Raw genomic sequence first — 23,599 nt, 5'->3', positions numbered from 1 at the left:
GTGATAAAGGAGCACCTGAGGACTGCAGGCTGGTTTCTTTGAACACAAGGGAAACTAACAGCTCCTGCTTGGCCAGGGGATTTCATTAGCACAGGGCTGTACTGTTCTCATGTCCCACAGAGATATCACTGGCATTATTCCTCTGAACTCGAGATCAGTATCTACCTCCTTACCAGGAGCAGAGGGAGAGAGAGAGCTGGGGTGGTTTAAAGGAGATGCAAGGAGTGCCAGAGGGAATCTCTCTGGGCATTGCAAAGCTGGTGGGTCCCCACTGCCTCCTGCCTGGGGGGCTGTGAGGCTCCAGCTGCACTCAGCTCAACCTCTCACACAAAATAAACCAGTACCTGCTGAAAACCAGGCTGAGCCCAGGTCTGCTTTGAAAATTTCATGCTGAGTTTCATCATGGAAGTGGTGTTTCAACACTGAAAGTTGGGTGTACTGCAAATTCCACATGAGGTTGTAGTTCTAGAGGGAACAGGGCACTAATAAACTGCCTTTCACTGGAGTTGCCCCTGGATACACACAGAACCTGTATTTGATCTTGACTGCTTTTGTTGAAATAAATACTAGCTGTATCTCATTTAAATGGAGATTCATTTTATATTAAGACATCTGACTTGATGGAAACTGTGCATATTTTTGAAATTAATAACAGTTAAGAATTAATTGAGGAGCTTCTTTTCTTCCTGTCCCACTCCCCGATGTACTTCAGTTTTTCTCTTTTCATTTCCCATTTTGACTGAAGTGGGTGGATAGACTGACTTGTGCCATGCAGTGTTGTGTCTATACAAAACCATGTTATGTGGAAGCTGTATCTCTTGGAAATAAAACAGATAATGACCACTTATCTGTGTGTCTGCAGCCCTCATTTTCTTCCTCCCTGTCTGCTTTCTTAGGTCCTTGGGGCTAGCTGCTACAAGGTCTGTTTTAAACTTCTCTGTGATATAGATTGCACAGAATGCATTTTTTCAGTGAAGTCTTTAAGTGGCCATTAGGACCAAAACTTGTCCTTTTCTTTGCAGTCGCCATGGTCAGGGTAGAACTGGACATCTTCCATCTGCTAAATCTGGTCCTCTGCTAAGAACCACTTTATCACAGTGATACCTGTTATTGCTTTCCTCTTCTGACTTTCCATTTTCACTTCACGTCATTGCCCCTTCCCCAGTCCTGACTTCTTTTTCTCCTTTTCTTTCATTAATATTCTTCTAAGTGACTTTTACATTAAAATGTCACTTCTTATTCAATAGGTGGTGCAGTAATGGAAAGGAGTGACAGCACCTGTATGCCACATGTGAAATCCAAATGTCAGGTAGCAATGTGGTGAGAAGCCAGGAAGCAGGGGAGGCATGGGGAGGCAGAAGAGGAAGAGAAGGTACTCTGTAGCCCCACATTTCTCACAGAGAAAAGCAAGGCACAATTCTTCCCAAGAGTATTTCTGGGTTTCACATTCTCTGAACATCAGAGAAAGAAAAAACAGTTCTTATCTTGTTTGCTGTGCCTGTGTTTGTGCAAATGTGGAATGCAGCATGGAGATTGTTTACCCAAAGTGATGGTGTTTTGTTTCTTGGCCTATCAGGGCCAGCTGTGTGTGTGTTGGGACTGCAGTCATGAGATTCAGAGCAGGGTGTGCAGTGTCAGTGCACACTCAGGTTCAGTTTAGATGTAATGTAACATAGTATAATATAATATAATATAATATAATATAATATAATATAATATAATATAATATAATATAATATAATATAATATAATATAATATAATATAATATAATATAATATAATATAATATAATATAATATAGTAATTAATTAACCTTCTGATAAGATGAAGTCAGATGCATCATTTCTCTCCCCTCATCGGGGTTCCCTGCAAACACTCTAATACTCAGGCCCAAAAGAGTGCATTTTCTCTTTACAAGATTTGGACCTGTAGGCATTTTGTTTAGAGTTTATGATTAGAAGTATTTTTGGTGGAAATTGCAGGGCTGCATATAGCTAAACTGAAGTCCCCTTAAGAAGGCTCTTGGGGAAGTCGTACTTAGCTTGAATTATAAATGTCAAGACACCTGTGTGCATACATATCACTGCAATTGGAGTTAACCTTCAAAGAAATGCAAGCAATTTCTCTTCTTCATGGAAGGGAAGAACTGAGTTGTTAACTGAAGAGAAATTCATGTTGAATCATGATGGAAAGAACTATGTATTTCAAAAAAGGTGAAATGTTGATCCTTTTTGAAGTTGCTGTGAAGAAAGAAGCTTGTATCAGTGCTAGTCCTGTGTTTCATAACTATGTAAAATATGAGTTGGTGCTGTACAACAAAGCAATCCCCTAAAAACCTGGAAATCAAAATAGAAAGTCCTTTGATAGATGAAACTTGGCATCTTTTTAACATTTTTTATCTATAGCATTGCCTATAGACACTGCACCACAGCAAAACGAATTATTCAATACTATTTTTCCTGTGCAAATACCTCACGGCATTGACTCCAAAGCAAATTAGAAATTCACCTTGGTCACCTAAAGGCTACATGGTGCTTCACAAGAAACATTCTCCACCCCAAAACAAAAATTGTAGTTGATATTAGACCTAATTCAAGCCTTTCCCAAGCAGTTGAATGATAATGCCTTTGCTCTGCTTTGGCTGCATGACTCCCTCCATGGTGGGGGAATGTGCTGTGCAGCCTGCACCCAGTGTGAGAGCTCGTAGCTGGGATGGCAGCTGCTCTGCAAGGGCCGTCCTAGAGGCTTCTTGGCTCACTTGGCAGGCTGAGGGCTCCTGGGGAGGCAGGAGACACAGGATGTGTCTGAGCCACCCCTGTAGCAGAGGGAGTTTGGGAGCATTCCCTGCCTGCCAGGCTGTGTGTGGATCAAGGAGCACTTGGAGTGGTGGCTGACAGCGAGTGTTGGGGATGCTGGCTTCTGTGGGACAGGGCTAATGTAGGTGGGAAAAGCAGATGGGGGCTTTCATGGAAGAAAATTGCTTCCTCCTTTCTTTGGGGCTCGGCCTCGTGATTTCAGAAGGGAAAGTGCTCAGTTATGCGGGGAAATTGGGTCAGCTGGTGTACTTTTGACAGCTCACCTTTGACTGAGATCTTTCCTCCATGTTACTGACAGAGGCTGGTCTTTTGTCATTCAAGAAATTTCCAGGGAATCATGCTGCCAATTGAATTTTTCCCCTGTACACATTGAGTAAGCCGCCCCTGAGCTGACGTAAGTGCCGCCACCTTGCTCAGTAAGAGAATTATGGTGGAAATTGTAAAGGTCAGATGACTGCAGGATGATGAAATGCATGCAAATAGAAATGAGAAAATTTCTGAAGTGCTTGTTTGCTTTTCGTGTCGTCAACCTCAGTCTTTTGTGAACTGTTAACACTGGGAAATTGTAGTGCGGTAAATAATGGTGAATGTTCCAAAGTTTTTATTTCCATACAGAGTTTGTTCCTGAGATTGTTTACTGGCCTGTCTTGAGCAGTCTGTTAAGTGTACATACACTCTTTAAAATACATCTTAACTTCTTAATTGTGTTACTGTTGTGAACTAACCTTGTGTTATTTCTTTTTTCTCATATAGTTTTCCCTACACAAAATGGAAAGGTTGCTATAGTGACTGGAGGCACTAAAGGAATTGGTTACCAAACTGTGAAGCATTTGGCAAGACTTGGCATGCATGTGATAATAGGTAAAGTCATTATTCTCTTAATATACTTTTTGTTTCATAAAGTCTTTTTTTTTTTCCTTTTAAGTTGTATTTTCTTTCTGGCATCAGGGGAATGTAGAAGAATATTTTCCTAGTGTTTAGCACAGCTAAAGATTAATTTGTGTTTTGCTTTGCAAGATCTTGAAAAAAATAGTGGATGGGATTTTTTCTGTAGGACTTGGAAGAGTTGTACTAAACAATAAAAATCCTTAAAAAATTAGTATTACAAAAGTATTTTTTTTATTTAGTTCCTTGTTACTGGGGATGGGTCATGCATCAGCGTTGGGGTGTATGTTTTCATTAAGAGGAAAACAAATTAAAGACTTGAAGGAGTATTACAGTGTTTAGTGGGGGATGATGTGTGTAAGGACAGAGGAAGTCCTTATAACTTTATCCATGTAAAAATTGCACATGTACTTCTCAATTTGTCACTGTGAGAGACCTCTCTAGGCAGTGACAAGAAAATAAATACCTGGAGATTCAATCGTGTCAGTCTGAGACAGATTGGGCAATTCACCTTCTGGAGGTGCCTGTTCCTCTCCATTGATAATAAAGAGTTGATAAGGTGGCTGAGTTAGAGTGAGACATTTCAAGTTAAGTGAATTTCTCTATGAACTCAAAAACTGTCCTGTGCGCACCATTTCTTCTTTCTACCACAGACACTATTTAGGAGACTTCCTATTTTTTAAAACTTCCTTTACTACAAATATGTCTACTAATATGTCTACTAAATCAGAATGTAGTATAATGAATACTTTTATGTTTAAATTGCTACATTTTCTCACTTCGTCTTTCCTTAACTAGATTTTTACCTAAACCACTGTAACTTTTATTCCATAGAGTCACTGAATACTGCTGTTTCATTGTACACTAGCTGATAATGCCATTTTGTTCAACTTTTATACAGAATTTGTTCTCTAAGGTTCTGTACGCATATCAGACCCACTCCAAACAATGGACAAGAGCACAGCAGCCACGTACTTTTAGTGTAGTGCAGTCAGTAACATAATGGAATTGTCCTGGAATCATACAGGTGTAATGTGGAACACCACTTACTCATACATATTTTAATAGATGTGTCAAACCCAAGCGTCTGCAAAGTGCAAGTAGATGCTTCTTTATGTAGCTAAATGCCAGATGTTACTAATGTAGCTAGATGTAGCTAATGATGTCAGCATTAGTATTTCACTAAAATTGCTTTTCATCTTTAAGGTGGACTGCAAAAATGTACTCTGGGAAAACAAAAAGGGTAATTTTCTTCTCTTTGCATAGAGTGATGAACATTCTTTGCGTAAAATGATAGAACATTCTTTTTTTTCAAGATTTATTTTGTATCACTTAAAGTTTAGGGTATTCCATATAAGAAAATTCAGTGTGAGAGTTTTGGGAATGGGAAGGTGCGATTTAGGTGCAGAATCTCTAAATAAGCTGAATTTTTTTCAACTCACAGTCACTCTGTCGTAAATCTCCTTCACTCAGCCTCACACCCATGTCTCATAAGCACCCAGATGTGTGAGCTCGTGTGATCTTGCGGGCATCATCTGAGTATGGGAAAAGGTCATGCCAGCTGACAGTCCTTATCCTGTCCCTGTGGTTCTTCTTGATCAAAAGTGACAGGCTATTTTATGGTCAGATCTGCCATAGAAGTTGTGCATTCTCCTTCTCTGGAGGTATTAACAATTCACCTGGATATGCCCTGTCTTACTTGTTCTGGGTGCAACTGCCTTAGCAGGGGGATTGGAGTGAGCTCCCTTCCAACCACTGCTATTCAGTGATCTTTTATGTTGCTCAGCACCTCTCAGTACATTTTTCCTGGTCTGCAATATTTAGACTCTGTCTATAGCCTATTTTTAGGCTGGGCTAGCAGGAAAAGTAATGGTATTGGTAATGAGCTGTAACCTGGAGATGTAATCCTCCTGATGGCAGAGTGCATGGCCGTCTGCTGCCAGTTTTCTGTGCTGTGGCCTTGACATGCACAGCACAGGAACAGTGTCCTCTAAACATGTCTTTTGTTTGTCAAGAAAGGGCATTCTTTTAACACTTTGCTCTTTCTTTTGGTGCCTACAAACACACACACTTCCATTGACTCCACAATTGTATCAATCTTACTGTTTTCATTACGAATCCCTACAAATGTGAATTAATGAAATTAATTATAGGAAGCATTTGATGAGTAAGTTAACCAGCTGATTCATTTCTTCCGAGCAAACTCTGACCTAAACACTGAGCTCTATGAGTCACAGCCATCTTCTTTGCCTGTGAAACTCTTCAGACCAAAGCAGCCCTGTCAGAGGAATGGATAGTCCCAGGCACTTTTCCAGCTGCAAGATCATAACAGTCTCAAAAGCACATTAAATGCAATGACCTTCCATCCTTGCTCATAACTGTTGGGCCTAAGAGTCCAGAGTATGTTTGAAATATCTGCTGGCACTTGGGCATGCATTAGCACGTTCTGCTTCAGGCCACACAAGGCTCAAATAAGAGAGCAAGGATGCTCAAGCTTTGTCCTCTAGGATTGTTTTCACCCTATGTTTGTATATAGACATGAACTTCTGTGAAAAAGGTGTGGATGTTAAGTGAATTTGGGCTTGCAAGAGAGATTCACATGTAGCTTGCAGTCAATCATGCTCAATCACTGAATGCTTGTTACCCATTATAGGAACTGTAGCAATAAAGGATGATATCCCTGCAGCAGACAAATGAGTCAAGCCTGAATGTCTGATGTGAAAAATGATTCACCATTTGTGATGGATGTGATTTTGATGCAGTTTGACATTTTAGAGGAGTAAATATTTGAAACAACCTACTTTTAAGCCCAATCCACCCATGGAAGGAGGAAAGCAAATAAGTAGGAAGCATGTTACCTTGTGGAGCATGAGTAGGCACTGTATCAAAAGGCAGTATCTTCACTCAGAGCCTTTACAGCAGGTGGTTTCATAGTTCTTTGAAGCCTCCTTCCTTCCCAGTCCCAGCACTGTTGCACAAGCCTCCATCCCCCACTGACGGTTTCCCTCTGCTCACCCTGCCCACAGCCTCTCCTTGAGAAAGAGGTTTTGGTGAATGTTAAAATGATGAAAGTAATTTTCTGTGTATTTATATATTTGTTTGATAGATTTCATTGAGGGTTTCTTCCAGGCTGCTTCTCTCAGTAGCTGCACTCGCAGTCAGCAGGGCTTTTACTTCAGGAAAATCTCATGGTAAACACCAAACCCCTGGTAGGGAAAACTCATGGCTGTGATGAATCTTCACAATCCAGCTATACAGGGAGTTCTTGCTAGTCGATAAATAAACTTGCATTTTCATTTTCAGAGACAGAAAGTAAATGACGCACTGTATTCAGCAGTGACTGATATTGAAGGTGATATTTTGTATGCACTTACAAATAAATGAGGACATTGGAAATCAGGATATCCTGGATTATTCTATGACCTCCCCCAGTGCAGGACATAAAACTCAGGATGTTCAGGTCTGGTTCAAGGTGTTTGCCACAGTTCTCTCAATTTAGAATGATAAAAAAGGGTAAACTATTCATATTCCTTACATCCATGTTCACAGTTCAATTTTATGAGGATTCTGTGTGTGCATGTTAAAATTGTTGACTCAAAAAAGGAACGCCTCAATTTGATTTTTTCTTTTTTTTTGCCCTCAGTATATTAATAAAAGAAGGCTGAGATAATGTGTGATAATATCTAATGTAGAAGTTTTGATAATTCTATCTGAAAGCAGTAAATGAAAATCAAAATATTTGCACCTTTAAAATGTTACACTTTTGATTGGTATAAAACACCAGGTTCAGGGCAGTGTAATCAGTCTTTAATGTCTGAGTATATCAGTGTCACAGGTTTCTAAGACAGGCTCACACTTTGAAGGAAGCAATCTCATTATACTTATACATATGTATATATATTCAGGTGACTTATTTGAGCTATGCAATTTTGGCTTGAGCCCTGCAATTTGGCATAAATAAATGTACTTCCATCACCAGATTCAGCACTTCTGTGTGACCTCAGTAAGCTCTGCAGAACACTGAGCAAGAGATATTTCTGTCACCTCTTTCATTCCCATTAGTTTCCAATTTTCAAGCTGGATTCTCTGCACCATGAATCAGACAATTCCTATATTGTATAATACTACAAAGTGACTTTCGAGGGATAATTAAATCCTATCAAGATGGTGCAATAGTTCATTTTCAAAGACAGTTTGATTTAATTTCAATTACTGAAAATTTTTATGGGTTACTTTAATAGTCTTTTTTAATATACATGGGTCTATGAGATGCTTGGGTTATATATTTTTTTTAAAAAGTATTTATCTTCCTAATTTCAGCCAGTTGTTTTTTAGGCCTGAATGAGTTCTAGAGTTAGTCAGGAAGTGTCAAAATTTTACCAGCCTATTAAAAGTGGGTGATGATTTCATTTTTCTGTATGAGCATAAAGGAAATGCATGCAGATCCCTTTATAATTGTAATTCAGTTCAGGTTTTATCATATCAGTGCAATGTAATCAGGGTTATGGAAATCTCTGTTTACTGTTAATTATGCACCATACATGTGCACACAGCAACACACAGTCTTCCAAATATGTTTGAATCTTGTCAAACACTTTAGTCCCTAACTTCTGTTGTAAGACTGTCACGTCTGTGCTTGTTTTAACATATGGTGCTTACAATGAATAATTTTATAGGAAGAGCACATAATGAAGTGACAAGAGTTCAGGGTGATAAAGACCAGGGATGTGTGAAGAATTTCGGGAAGACCATAAGAAGCTGAGTGTTAAAAGGCATGTACAGCTCAATGTAGATCAATATGGTGATGGACAGGGGGATAAATTTTAATGCCAAAACAAGATGTGATGGATTCTGTGTCGACAATCATCACTTTGCAAGTAGATCTCAGGGTTAAAATAGATCATTCTGTGAAATTCTGTGGTGCTCCATTGGGTGCAAAAATCAAAACAAATATTAGAAATGATTAGAAAATGAACAAACTAAACAGACAATATGAGTTGATTCAACTCTATGAATCCTTCATGGGCCAGAACTGTAAATACTTTGTGTTCTGGTCTGCCTATTTCAAAATGGTCCTAAAGGGTTTAGAGGAAAAAGGTTTTATCAGGGGGATGGAAAAGCAACCTTATGAGGAGCAAACAAATTGGCTTGAAGTCTTCAATCTGTTCACTGTCTTTGAAGTATATAAAATGAGCAGCTAAAAAGATACAGAGCTTAAAATAGTATGGAGATTGTTACAAACTCAGTAACAGATTGTTATAAACACAGTATTAGACATCAAAAAGAAATTAAAGCAATCTAAAACAGGCCACTGTGATTAAAACCAAAATCCATCAGAAGTGTAAAAGTATTTCTGGACTAGTATCTGCTGCATAAAACCTTAAATCATCTTTGGTAAAGAAGAAGTATAAGGTGACAAATACAATGCTGGGGAGTTTTGGGAAAATGTTGGGCATAGGCCAGTAAGTGTGTTTTTTATATTGAAAAATAAGTCAGGCATTTAAAAAAATGTAGAGTTAAATATGTGTTATTGGAACTTTGGAAGAGTTAGTGCAGTTTTTCTAGGTGCTTGTTTAATTTATTCATTAAGCATTTTTGCCTAATGCTTTGAAATATTCAACAACTGTGTGTATTGATTCAATCCTGGTTGTCAAAAGCTTTTGTTGAGATTCATGCCAAGAGATTTAAAGTGGCTGGCTTGTCTTGAGATAAGAGAAAGATTACTTGTAGTTTAGTAATGGATTAGCAAACAGAAAACAATATTGAGAAGTAATTTATGAGCTTAGAGTTGGAGTAAAGATGCTTGTGGTCCCACAGACAGATGTTCAGTACATTTATCAAAGATAAATACAGAATACGATGATGCATTTTGTTTAAATGTATTTAGGATATTCAAAATTGTTTGACTATTGATAATTAAAGAATTTGAGTTTCTGACATGTAAGGAGAGACTGAGAGGTTCAGCCTGAAAAGGAGAGAAGGGTTAGGAGGATCTTTTCCAGTGTATTAGTGGGAAAAAAACCACTCCTTTTTTTTTTTTTTTTTTTTTTTTTTTTTTTTTTTTTTTTTACATTGTGGGTGTTCAAATACTGGCACAGGCTGCTGAGAAAGGTTGAGGAGTTTCCATCCCTGGAAACACCTGGGATCTGACTGGACATAGTCCTGGGCCACCAATTGTAGCAGAGGGTGGGACTGGGAGGTGTCCAGAGATGCCTTGTGAAATCTTAACTACTATGAAGAATAGGAAATAATCTCCCAATAGTGCATGACTGTGCTATGAAGGGATGGATAAATACAGAGTGTTAGTAAATGCAAATACAGAATATGAGAAAAAACAGCCACACCTATGTATTTACAAGAATAGGACCTAAATTAACTGCTAGTCAAAGAGTTAAATAAATATTGTGATTTACTGTTGAAAGCTCAATGTACAAACTCATCGATATTTCATGCCAGTCATAAAGGCAAATAAAATTATATTACTGAGCAGGAAAGAAGATGAAAACAGGGCAGAAAGCGTCTCTCTTCCTTTATAGAAACCATTGGATCATCCTGTTGGGCATACTCAAAAGGAGTCTGGTTGAACTGGAAAAAACTAAAGAGTGATGGTTAGGAGTAGTGGATGGCTTTGTACAAGGTGGGGCCCAGAACAAACATCCTTCTGCTTCCAAACAGATGACTGAGGTGTGATCATACAGTTATGAATGGTGTAGAAAGTGAAGGAAAAGGGATCATTCCCAGTATTATTGTACACCAAGTAGAGAACATCCAACAAAATAAAAAATACAACAACAAACAAGCTACTGAAGAACAACCTTTTAGGCATAATTAGGTGTGTCATTAAATCACAGAGCCTGCTGTCCCAGGACTCTTTGGCAGTCAAGCTCTTGAATGAACTGAAAGTGCAATTAGGTGAAGTAGCACTTGCCATGTTCATTGAGAGGCCATGTGTGACCTTGGGTTCAGGAAATCTCTGAAACTTCCTGCTTCTGGGAGGGTGTATTAGAGAAAATCACTCCTAGACTTACTGCTGTCGTGTCTTTTCTTTATCTGCTACAGGTTATTGTTGGAAAGAGGGCACTTGTCTAGATGTATCTTCGGTTTGGTGAACAGGGTTGTTCTTAACCTCTTGTTGGAATGGGTGGGTAGCTGAAACCTAAGTCAATAATAATGATTTCTTTTCTCTTTGCAAATCAACATTTTCTCCCTTGCTCATTTTTTGCTTCTTTTCTCAAAGGGTCACTTACAACAATATTTTCACCTTTCATGTAAGGAAAGCATGTATTTAATTGTGACTGTTGCGTGATGAACTCAATGACAAAAGATGTGTGGTATCTCTAGACACAAGGAAGTTTATATCATGTTTAGAATTTATTTTTTATAGCTGGTCACATCCTTATACCTATTATAGAAATCCATGCCTTAAATGTTTTACATATGAGATGCAAGATCAATATTATTTTTATTGAAGATTTTACAAATTCTTTTAAAGGAAACCTTACAAATTCCTTAAAAACCTGCTCATATTGTATTGAGTTCAAATTTCTCATCCTTGGAGATTTTGGGGGCAGTTATTCCTCTCTTTTAGGCATGTTCTATTTTTTGTGTACACTCATAAAATCATAATCTTCCTAACACCAGCTGATAGGATTTTGTTTTCCTCTTGAGGCATTGGGTGCCCTCATAAGCCCTGTCTTCAGGCTGGTGCTTCAAAGAAATCAGTTCCCCTTCGATCACAATGAGGATTATGCTACTCTGAGGAGGCATCTTGATTCAAATTTCCATTTAGAAACTTTTATATTCTGTTGCACAATGGCATCTAACAATTATCCTTTGCAATTCCTTAATCAGATGGTATAGACTTATACAGAATTGATTACTGTACCACCAAGCTTTTCCTGGCAGACACGTAAGAGTTTGTGGGCACCACTTCTGAACTTGGGTGGCTCAAAGTCAGCAGAGGGAGCAGAGGGAAGGGCCATGGGGCATGCTGCACACCCTGGAAAGCAATCCATTGTTTCAGGGAGTAACTGATCTGTAATTGTGGCTCCACAGGTCGAGGGATGAGCATTATCTCAGGCTCCCCAGGCACTGGTGACTGATGGTCACACATGCCAGGGTGTGGGGCGTGTGGGGAGAGCTGGAGGCGATGTGCCTGCCCTGCCCCTGGGCAGCTCTCACTCCTGCCTTACCCCTGGGGCTCCCTGCTCTGGGCTTACCACAGGCTGAGGGGTGCATTGGGCACAAGGTGGCTCTCAGGCTCCAAACTGGAGGGGTCAGGTCCTTCTCTTGACACCATTTTCTGGTTGTTTTGAATCTTCTTGATGTTCATCTCCAAAAGTTTTTTATTTGTCTTCATTTTGTGCTATCTTACTGAAAGTGAGGAAATTTTTCCCTTGACATGCTGAAGTAAGGAAGAGCTTTTTGGATTTGTGGGTTTATTCTCTCCAGGCAACCTTAAGCTTTTCAGGCTCTATTGTTGATCAAAGACTATTTTAATTTATTTATAATGTCCTGGAGTACATTTCCTTGAAACATCAAGATTGCAAATTCTTAGTTTTGCAAAACACCGTTTGGAAAAGCTCTTACTTTCTTTATCAGGATTAATTTTGTATATAAATTCAGTGTGTGAGTGGCAAATACTCTTTTGAAGAGATAGTTGCATTCAAAGAAATTAAAAATATAGTATAAAAAATACATATAGATGTAACAGAACCCCTTAATTAGCAGTAATGTGCTTTTAGCCCATACAGGCTTTCTAAGGTCTGTGCTTTTTTTCAGCCTTGGTCAGACTGAGCAATCTCTGTGACAATTTTGTCGAAATTTCTGAAATAGCTTCCAGAGCTAGGATCTACTTAAGTGACTGAGATGACAGAGCCTGACATTTAGGAAAAGATCCAAATTCTATTGGTGCTGATAAGAATTTTAGTATGTACTTCTCTGGTGGCTTCATATCAACTTGCTTTGACTTGTGATGTTTGTGGAAGTAAATGTTGAAGAGATGAGTACATTTCTTTGACTAAAAGTTGTATTTAAATATGTTTTCCTTTTTTTCAGTATTTTCAGTATTTTCAGTATTAAGAACTATAATTTTTATGCCATTGAAATGATATCTGATTTTATACGGGTGCATCTGTTTACAATGAATTTATTTCTTTATATTATTAGGGATTTTTCAGAATTGATTATAGTCAGTGTTGTTATTGAATAAGCCTCACCCAAAATTCTTCACTATTTGTGGATTAAGTGGAAAAAAACCCATCAGGTAGGGCACTGAACTGCTTGCATAAACAGTTCTTGAGAAAACTATATCTATTTTGAGTTCCCAGTAGACATTTTAAATTAGCATGAAAAGCAAGATTATTATGGTTTTGGGTACTTTGATGATCTAAGCTCCCAAGACAATGAATCCCTTGTTCTCAAAGCTTTTTCTAAGATTCCCTCACTGCATAAAATACATGATCATCTCTCTTCCCTTTGTTACTCTTCCCTTCAAACCATTTGAATTCAGAGTAGGCAGATCTTATGCTACAGATACTATAACACTTAAAATGGATAAATTCTAGTATATGGAACATGTGGAAATTATAGTGAATCATTGAAAAAATGTCCAGCCAGAGGATCAGTTTGTGTATCAAAAATTTTTTTAAAGAATCATTACAAATATGATACTGAGGATTTAAACCAGCTGACAGCAGTAAGAATTTGACCTTGGTCTAGTAAACCATCCTGAATTTAGGGTGCTGTACATCTGCTCAGTGCACTTGAAGGTTGTGCCCTTTAGTGACCCAACTTCATCAAGAAGGTGCAGATTAGTTTTGATTTTTCCCAACCCAAAGCTGACTGTGTTAGCTTAGTGACTTAAAAAGCATTTTTTAAAAAACATTTTTAATAATTAATAAAGCACTTAAAAGGAGGTTGATCTTTTTGATGCCTACCACTCACTTTGCTTAGAAGATCCCAGAAGGATGTGCTAGAAGGGAAGCAGTGCAAAAGTGCATTGTCCTTTTCCTCGCTCCCTTTGGCAAAGGGGTGCTGATCTCCTTAACCTAACTCAGAAGCCTACATTAGCCTCCCAGTTTCATGGTATGTATCCTTCTGATTGAAGTGCCTTTGAACTTTTTCTAAGGATTTTGGTCATTTGTTCAATGTCTTTATTCTTTCTTGCAGTATTTTCTTTGAAAGAAGGATTTTGAAAACCTCTAATATTGTGGCAGTTTTCACTGAAGCTATTTCAATTTTGCAATACTCCAGCCTTCAGCATCTGGTTTTCAAACTCTGTTGGATCAGGCTGGAAACAGACATCTGAAGTGACTGTTTAGCAAAATAATAATTTTTTTCCCAGTGGTCTAGAGTGAAAAATATGCAAATATAAATAAAATGAGCTCATTTGGAAGGCACTGAGCTTTAATGAATAACCATTTATATAACAGCAAAATAAAGCAAATTAAAATTTGTTGTGAACACAAGCTCTTTTAAAAGAACAAATTAAATGAACATACTGAGAGTTATATCATGACACTGGAGGCTTTAATAAGCCAGATCTCTGCACGAGAGGTGCTGAATAAAAGAGGAATCAAATAAGATGTTCACAGAATTGGCACACAAGTGTTCTTATTTCTAGCATAACACTATCCAGCCTAATAAACAACAACACTCTGAGTTTGAAATCCTACTTTAGTACATTACTTGAGATGAAACAGGGAGGAAAATTAATCTGTTGCCCATAAAACCTGTGCACAAATTTCCCCAGAAATGGCAGAGTTTCACTGGAGGGTTTGTTTGTTGGTGCTGCATCTATATCTGGAAATTAGCATCAAACTGAATGTTTTTCTTTTCTACAAGGCTGGATATTTTAAAGGCAGAAAAACAGCAAGAGGAAAATATTGCAAATATCTGCTTTGTTGTTCTGGGTCTTCCTTCCTTCCTTCCTTCCTTCCTTCCTTCCTTCCTTCCTTCCTTCCTTCCTTCCTTCCTTCCTTCCTTCCTTCCTTCCTTCCTTCCTTCCTTCCTAGTCCATAGTTAATGGAATTTATAGACAGCAGTTGTACACCTGTATGAATCTATATTTTATGTGAGAATTATTTTCTCTCCAGTATATGGAATGCTAAGCGTATTAATTTGGCTAAATTTATGTAAATGTTGGGTTTTCTTGCATATCATGAAAACAAAGATGTGTTTCAAGTCCTTTTTCACAAGTAAATACAAGCATGTACCTGCTAATGTGAACAGGGGGCTGAACCAGACACCTCCTGAAGTCTCTTCCAACTTCATTTTATTTTGTGGTGCTGTGAAAATAAGAACAGGATACTTGCAGGCTGGCACAAAAAAAAATCTTTACAGAAAGTTTGGCAGAGTTTTATATAATAAAGAAAATAGGCAGCTTTGTGAAATTCATAAGAGATAACAGTATTGTTATCCAATTTAAATAATAAACAGTAGGTATTTTGATGTTCCATGCTATGGAAAATATTTTGGTGGATAAATTGAATGTTAATTTTAAAAATTCAACTTGTTTTAATTCCTATATCTCTTGTGCTTATGTTTTTTCCTTTGACGTGTTATAAAAAAATTGCCAAACAAATGTCAGACAATTAGTAACCACCCACCTAAGCTGAATGGTACAAAAGACATTTATGTGATGCCTAATTACATTTTATCTTAGCACTAATAAATCCTCTTATGAGCATTTGAGACAGGGTAGTCAGGACTTTCCTCCAGCTGTGGAAGTCTTCATTTTGGAAAAAGAGCAAGGGGAAATCTGCTCTAACCTGTAGTGAAGTTTTTGCCCAATCTGGATGTGATACAATTCACTTGTCTCACAGACTCAAATCTCAAGTCTGCTGGTCCAGTAGATAGTTGTATTTTATATGAATAAATGAGATAAACTGGCAGAACTTGTGGAAATCACAGTGCATTTGTGCAGCCCTCTTTGAAAGCCTCTGCAGCACACCTTTCCACCTAAAACTTCACACTGGTTCTACACTGTGGTTGTCACTTCATAGGTGCCAGTCCTTAAATTGATTGCATTGCTAATTTTTCATTTTTTTGTCCTTTAACAGCTGGAAACAGTGAAAGTGATGGCCAAGAAGCGGTGAGGAAAATAAAAGAAGAAACTTTGACTGGAAAAGGTACCATATGATATAATTTCCTTTAAGAAACCACTTTTCCTCTCTTTTTGCTGTCATCTCCTTTTATATGAGGACCCCTTGTGTAAAGCTAAATTTATTTTTTTTTAATTTGGGGCACTGGAACAGGTTGCCCAGAGCAGTTGTAGATGCCTCCTCCCTGGAAGTGTTCAGGGCCAGATTGGATGGAGCTCTGAGCAAACTGCGGAAGGTGGAGTGGAAGGTGTCCCTGCCCATGGCAGGAGGTTTGGAACTAGATGCTCTTTAAGGTCCTTTTTTCCCAAATGGTTATGTGATTCTATGAACTGAATTTCAGAAATAAATCTGACTCAGGGGTAAAATGCATAGGGTATTTCTTAAACAATGTTTTCAGCCTGGTTTGACTTTACTGTTTTTCATTGAAAAAGGGTTGCCTGCAACTTACAGTCTGCCTGAGTATTTGTATGTGCATGATTTAATAGATGGGAAAAATTCAGAATACCAGTAATTTTTGCTAAAGGGAGGATGACAGCAGGTAAGAGTGTGTGCTCTTTTACTTTGCTTGTTTTAGGAGCTGACAGGTTTTTTAAAGATCAAGGCTGCTTGATTGGGTCATTTGACAATGTTAAGAGCTTATAATACTTCACAAATAAAACCATTTTCTTAAATATAAATAGACCTTTCATATCAAACCTAAATTCCTATCTTTCTGTGATTCTTCTCTTATTTCCTTTAGATAGATCATCCTTCCTGATGATCTATCATGTTTGTAGAGGTATAAGGACAGCATAGCTTGATAAGTAAGAGAAAAGGCATGTTCCACACTACCTGCTCTGTGATTGCCATTTGCAGTTTGTGGTGGAGGTTAGTGCAGCTCACATTTTTGTCCCTGGGTGTCACTGGGCGTAGTTCCTAATGGTGCATGATGATTCATTCCTGCCACTTTGACGCATAATTTCTTGGCAAAATTATAGAGCAGTGTTGCTAGTCCAAACTATTTGGGATCTTCATGGCTTCTTCTGAGATCTGATTCTGTTTTTGTACCATAATTACTGTTATGATGATCAAAATACATGTTAATTATTGTTTTAAAAAACCCTTTCATTATGATTTATCTTTTGGCTTAAATAAATGTGCATCCATTATAGCCTCAGGATACATGTATGCTAGTTAAAAGCATCATAAATTATGGCATAGTTAGAAGGATCATAAAAGGAAAAAGGTAATTATTACATCATTAAAGTCCTTTGCTGGAAGTTTCTGTGCAGAGACCAAAACCAGTTGGAATTAACAATGTCATGTGACTTGCATGAATCTGAATAAACCAGGGTCTGTGTTATTTTCTCCCTCTGTGTGATCACAGGCTTTTCTAGCACTACAGTCCTTCTTGCTTTTTCTAGGTAAAGTCAGTTATAGCCCTCAGTTATAAACTGTTAAGAAAAAGATGTCAGTTTGAGGAAGCTGAAAGTGTATTTAAAGTCAATTGAAGTTGTTCCTCACTGTAATTATTTTAACTGAGGTTTAAGTAATCTCAGGCCTCGATTGGTTCGGCCTAAAAATAAATTGGAAGAGTATTGTCTTTTCGAAATTTCTCACTGATTGAGGAAAATTTGTATTTAAAAGTGCAATGTCCTGTGCAAAAGACTTGTTCGGAACTGAGTGACACTCCTGTGTCACTGTTTATCAATGAATCTGCACTTTGCTTTTAATAGGATGTGTGTGTAGACACTGTGATGTGTCCTTGGTTGGCTAGATGATGCTTGTATCCAAACCAAAACACTGAGACAGGGCTGTGCAAGGGTATTACCTTTTCAAAAGCTGCAGTTCAAGATCTGTTTAGTCACTGCATAAAAACATTATTGGTTGTCTTGACCCTTTCCTCCTGCTTTTCCTTTGAGCATTTTTCATGGCCCATATGAAAACACTGCTTTACAGAAACTGCTCCCATCAGGAACATCAGACTCTTGAAGGAGAACTACTCAAAGTAGTATTTGTGGGCAGCCAGTGTGGTCAAGGATTGCCCATAATATAGCTCTTATGGACAAACAACATGAGTGGATGCCATCAGTTTGTTATCCAGATCTCAGATTCCTTAGAACGAAGAAAATCTCCTTGCTTTTTATCAGGTTAGACAGCAAAAGGGAGCAAAAGACCTTGTCCTCTCCTTGTTGCCTGGCTGAGCCATACATAGCACAATCATCCCCAGAGACAGCTCTGGGAAAATGCCAGGCTTATTGAATGCAAGTAATTACAATGTTTTTAAGGCACTGTCATCCTTCTCTGTCTTGGCCTTGTCTGTCTGGGGCTCTGTCTGATATCTAAGGGTAAGTAGTTTTACTTGACATAATCTGTACTTACTTCTGGGACAAGTGAGATTCAAAGCATGTACATAAGTAATTCCTATGAAGCAGCTGAGGAGCAATAATGTGCTAGCATTGCAGAGGAGGATAAAGGATAGTAATAAAAAGGGCTATGCATGCAGGTGATGGGTTTTGGTTGTTTTTTTATTGTTTTGTTTTTTTGCAAAAGCATGGCAAGACATGAAAGGATGGACAAAACTTCTGAATACAGGGAGCCAGGGAGCCTGGTTTCTCACCCTGGAGGCATGGAAAGCAGAGCCAATGTCAAAAGAGAGTACAGAACTGGAGAGGAGAGCAGTTACAGCCATTTGCTACAAAGCAGTGATGCTAAAGGACTCAGAAAATCTGAACAACGTAGCACTTCATCTCTTCCTTCCACCCACCCCCTATCCTGGGGCTGCATCAGAAACCTTCTTGGTTCCTCTCCCTGCTGATTCCAGACTGTTCAAATGTCTTCCTTGGTTTTGAGTCTCTGTTCTGGGTAACCTATTTCAAAGTGTAAGGAGGGAGGATGTACATGGGCAGTTGAGAGGAAGTAAATAAGCTACAAGTCCTTGGGGCATGATAGACCCAGTCAGCTGAACCGTCAGAACCTCCTCCATGATAAAGAAATCCCAGCCCTCAGATACCCAGAACAGGCCAGAAGTAGTGCTGCATTGTCATTAAAATTCTCACACCGGCGCTATTTCCAAAAGACCAAGGGCAACACATTGCTACAGCATGAATCACAAAGCTGGGAGAAGCCAGGATGGTGTGGACATTTATCTTGCTACCATTTGTTAAATTGGGAACTTGTGTTGTTAATAGTGGCAATTATATGGCTGGGAAAATTGTTGATGGCTCGGGATTGCCACAGAGATATTCTAATTGGATAAATCTCTGTAATTTGCACATAGGGCGTGCCTCTGTTAGTGTGTTCATTAGTTAGATCAGTTGGGTGCTTTTCAGGCAACCCTCAGCTCCTGGCTGCTTGCTGAGCACAGGTTCCTATCAGGAGGGGCACTGCAGGTCCTGTCCTGGATTCCCTCTGGACAGAACTAGCCTGAGAGGTGAGTTGCAGCAGTAACAGAGCAGTTCTGCATGGGAGCAAACTTCAGAGTTTATCTGAGCCTTCCACAGACATAGGCAAGTGCCTATGTCAGGTGCCCAGCACAAAATGAGCTCCAGAAATGGACTTATATTGATCCAAACTGCTTGGTAGTGCAGCTGTAAGCACAGTTACCAGTGGTGAACAAACTTCATTGAGCTGAGGAAATGGGAAGTTTCTGTGATAAAGTAAACTCTCAGTGGTACTGAAGAAGATCTCTCAATTTACATAACAGAGTTATATCTCCTGACTCAGTTACCCTCAGCTTATGTCTCTGCAAATCAAAGCTGGTTTTAGCCTGATAATCACAAACATACAAATGTTGGAAACTCATATATAAACATGAATGAAAGCTTCGTTCATTCCAGCAAAGGTTCATGAATGCCGATGGAATCAGCAATTAGCAAAACTTTATGCATAAATATCACATAGCTACAGTACCAGGGGAAGGCTCTCACATCCAGAGATTGGAGTTGCAACTAGAGTCAAAGGAGAAAAAAAATATCATTGAGTGAGAAAAGAGGGTGTAAAAGTCATATTAAGCGTAGACCTCTTCAAAAGGAGAAGCCTGTGTTTAATCTCACCCAACATTTTTGCGGCAATTTAAATAAAACCACAATTATAAAACTACCAGGTAAATTCAAAGCCTTCATGAAACGTCCATTTGAAGTCAGGTGAGAAAGGAAGAAGGGACTTTCTCCCTCAGTGCCAGAGGAATGCAGAGGTTAGCACAGTGGCAGCCAAATTGTGTCATTTACAGTCTGACCCACATCAAGACAGCGTGGGCCAAATAGTAGAATGAATTGTCTTAAAAAAATTCGCGTGCATTTAACAAGCCTGGCTTTTCCCAGAGCTTTCTCTAGAGATGTTTATGCTACATGTGGCTCAGCCAGGGAATAAGGAGATGATAAAGTCTCTTGCTCCCTTTTGAAGTATAACTTGCTAATAAAAAAGGAATTTTTCCTTTTTGTTAGAGACCTGAGATTGAAGAATTGCTGTGAAAGAAGATGGGTTAATATAGTTGTACCATGTGTAATTGCAGAATAACTCGTGGGTGGTTTCTCCACCAATGCTTGCTGTGTTAGGCACCATTTTTAACAGAGCAGTCCAGCTTTTTCTGCTCCATACCAGAGAGTTCGTTGTTAGCTTTCCCTGCAGGTTAGAGGAAGTAATCTGCTGAGTTCCCAAATTCACAAACTTTTAAAATTGGTGGTGGTATTCCCATCATGTTATCTGGAGTTGTCTTCAGCAAAGAGTTCAGTTCAGCAAGGACTGATGCCTTGTTAATATGTGCAAAAAAAGTCTGCCAGGACTATTTCTTTTGGATGGCATGCCAAAGGCATCATTATGGAAGTGGTTGTCCAACCAGTCAAAAATAGTGGAAAATATTTGTGTTTGAGACATATCTTTTACAAGTGTACATAAGCAGGTGTGAATTTATGCTTGCTTGTGTCACTTTTTTTTTTTTTTTTTTTTTTTTTTTTTTTTGGTGGTGTTTTGAGTTGTAAAAGCGTCATGTCCTGGGCTTGTGGCTGGACCTGATGTGGTTACTTTGTCTCTTCTACCACATCCTATTGAAATATCCTTTCTCTACCACTGCTGATGCTGAGAGACCTGTAGGATTGGTTTAAAGAGCTTTCTGACAATGACAGCGCAGTTTCCACCTGCCTGGTTTCTGTTCTCGGGCTGGTGCATTATCTCCAGTATTGGCTTTGGCAGGTGAATGACTGCCCTCAGTTGGAGTTGGACAGCTAACACCAGGCTTATGGGGACACCTTGAAAGCCAAGGTGGTGATGTGAATGGGAGCAGAGAAGTCTCAGTGTGACAGTGCTGCACTTTGCAGGACCCTATGTGGAACTGCAGAGTTTTTCTGCTTTGTCACTTGATGAACCTTGCCTAAACATTAAGATTTATTTTCCTTCCTCATCTGAGGTTATACTAGGTATATTCAAGCCATATGAACATATTTGGATATTGAAAAACATTGGATGTGTTGATATAGATTTGTGACTGGATCCTCCCCATGCACAAGAATGGAAGACTCTTCTGGAGACCAAGAAAGTAATGAGAGCTGATACTTTTTATCTGTGCTCATAGCACTTAAATCTCTTATCCAATAAAGCTGGTAACTTTTTGCTTCATATTAAGCAGGGAAGATTTTAATCCACAGAAAGGTGTCTCCAGAGCCCTCTGATAAAATCACTTAGGTTAAAACTTTTCAAATCAATTGTCCTGCTTTTCTGTTTGTTTTACATAATTCTTTGATGCAAAACCATGGTTAAGTTTGTTAAGCCTGTTTGCTTATGTCTTTTCTTTCTCTCCTTTTGGCTTCCAGTGTAACATGATAGAAGATTTCCCCTCTCAGTTCTTATAGGTACTTAAAACAATAGAGAACCCCCTATTTTTTGTGTTTCTTAAAACACTTTGGAAATTGAGTGGTCATGTTAACAGTGTGGCAAATCAGAAATTAAGAGCAATATGAATATGGTTCACATAGCTGAAGATGAGTTGCATATCTGGATGCTGAGATGGAGATAAAGTCTTTCAAATGTGAAATGTATTCATAATGCAGACACAAGCTCTGCCTGTTGGTTTCCTGAATTCCCATTTCCATTGGAAATGTGAAACACATTTCATTAACAGGCTCTGCCACTAGGAAATGTGATTTTCTCTTATTTAAATTATCTCTAATTGAAACTTAGAGACAAAGAAGTGCACAGGTGTAGCTGTAGGCAGAATAACAAAGTCCCGTCAGACGTCTTGAAATCATTTTCTGACTGTAAATCACCAAAGCTTTGTGTGACTAATGGCACCAAAGCTCTGAGGTTAGGATTTTGCTGATTGTGCTGCCCTACTGCAGGCAATCTGGAGAAAGGGAGTTTCAAATGAAAATTGCCTCTTCAAGGCTGGAAAAAGCTCCCATTTCAGACTTTCACAGGATTTTGATCCTCTTGTATGCACTTGTAGAGTCATGATGTTGTGCAGTGACTGAATAAAGGTGCTCCTGGGTTTGTCACATCCTTTAATATGCCATTATTTTTTCCATCTAGATCAGTAGTTACAGGCAGGTTGTGTGAGCCATTTCTAGACCTTGTCTGTTTTCAAGAAATTTGCCAGCATATATTGAAAGACAAAGCCAAGAAAAAAGCAATTTGTGTTCTCTCTGGAATGCTTTCACATTTCTCTTCCAAGAACTACATTATATAGACCTATCTTCTGTGAGTTACATGTAGGGCTTTAGAAGTTAATTTGCTTATAACAAGTAGAATATTTTATGTGGAAATGTCATTGGCTTCTGTACTGGAGGCCCAGCTGCCAAGAGCACGGAGAACTTGTGGGCTGAAGTAAATGCGGGATAAGCAGAGCCTGTATGCTGTGTGAGCAACCTGCCAGGTATGAGCTGCACATCAAACAACAGATGCTGGTCAGCCTGTGTGCGCAGGCAGTGCCAGCATTTCCTTGTCTGCTCCATCCTTGCAGCAATACGACAAATCTCCAGGGGAAGAACTGCTAGAGAGGAGCCTCTGCACCTCCCAAGGACCAATGCCACTCTGCCCATGCTTGATTTGTTCTTCAAGGACTGTTTTTCAGTGGCACAGAATTGAAGCTCTGAATAGATGTCCCAGTTTTAAAATGAGTTATGAGCCAGGCTCTCCTTAGCAGTGCCCAGTGACAAGACCAGAGGCACTGGGAACAACCTAATATGCAAGAAATTCCATTTAAAATTAGAAAAAACTATATGTTTTTATAATTTTTTAGCATAAGAGCTTTTGGTTATCAGCACACATTGCCCAGAGAGTTTGTAGATTCTCTGTCTTGAGAGATACTCAAAGGCCATCTGAACACTGTCCTGGACAACCACCTCCAGAGGGCCCAGCATGAGAAGGGACTGTCTCCTTCCAGCCCCAGCCACCCTGTAACTCTGTATATCTAGCACTTTTTAGCTGCCAAACCCACATGAAACCCTGTCTGCTTTGTGTGTCCAGACTTGAATATGGGTACTGTAACTACACAGCTTCAGGGCCTTCCAGACACTGTGTCAGTGTTCATACAGTGCCAATATTAAGATTTAAGTACATATAGTGATAGGAATAGCAATAATTTGACCAGAATGCAGCCTTGGGAAGCAGATATTTGAAAAGAACTTCATAGCAGTGTAAAAAAAAAATCGCATCTATTCAAGTAAAAAAAAATATTCTGTGGAAAAAAAGGAAATAAATGCTGATATTTAGTGTAAGAATGGCTCTGAAGCAGCTTCCTTTCTTGTTTCTTTTGTTTTTTTGGATTTTGGTTTGTTTTATTGTTATTGCTGTTGTTGTTTTTGTTACTGTTGATTGGGTGTC

At 38.8% G+C, this 23,599-nt stretch overlaps 1 protein-coding gene across 3 annotated transcripts in view; it reads left to right on the top strand.

The window, feature by feature from the left end:
• The window catches only part of DHRSX (dehydrogenase/reductase X-linked), a 200,959-nt gene that overhangs the window by 75,478 nt on the left and 101,882 nt on the right, over positions 1 to 23,599 (top strand). For all 3 annotated transcript variants that reach the window (XM_064711755.1, XM_064711744.1, XM_064711735.1), the window contains exons 2-3: positions 3,570 to 3,677; positions 15,764 to 15,832. In XM_064711755.1, the coding sequence (XP_064567825.1) occupies positions 3,662 to 3,677; positions 15,764 to 15,832 (85 nt within the window). In that variant the 5' untranslated portion in view covers positions 3,570 to 3,661. The remainder of the gene's footprint in view (positions 1 to 3,569; positions 3,678 to 15,763; positions 15,833 to 23,599) is intronic.

Source organism: Zonotrichia leucophrys, chromosome 1 (genome assembly GCF_028769735.1).
Source record: "Zonotrichia leucophrys gambelii isolate GWCS_2022_RI chromosome 1, RI_Zleu_2.0, whole genome shotgun sequence".
Taxonomy (NCBI): domain Eukaryota; kingdom Metazoa; phylum Chordata; class Aves; order Passeriformes; family Passerellidae; genus Zonotrichia; species Zonotrichia leucophrys.
The sequence above is the reverse complement of the archived record's forward strand: the minus strand, read 5'-3'. Positions and strand labels throughout refer to the sequence as shown.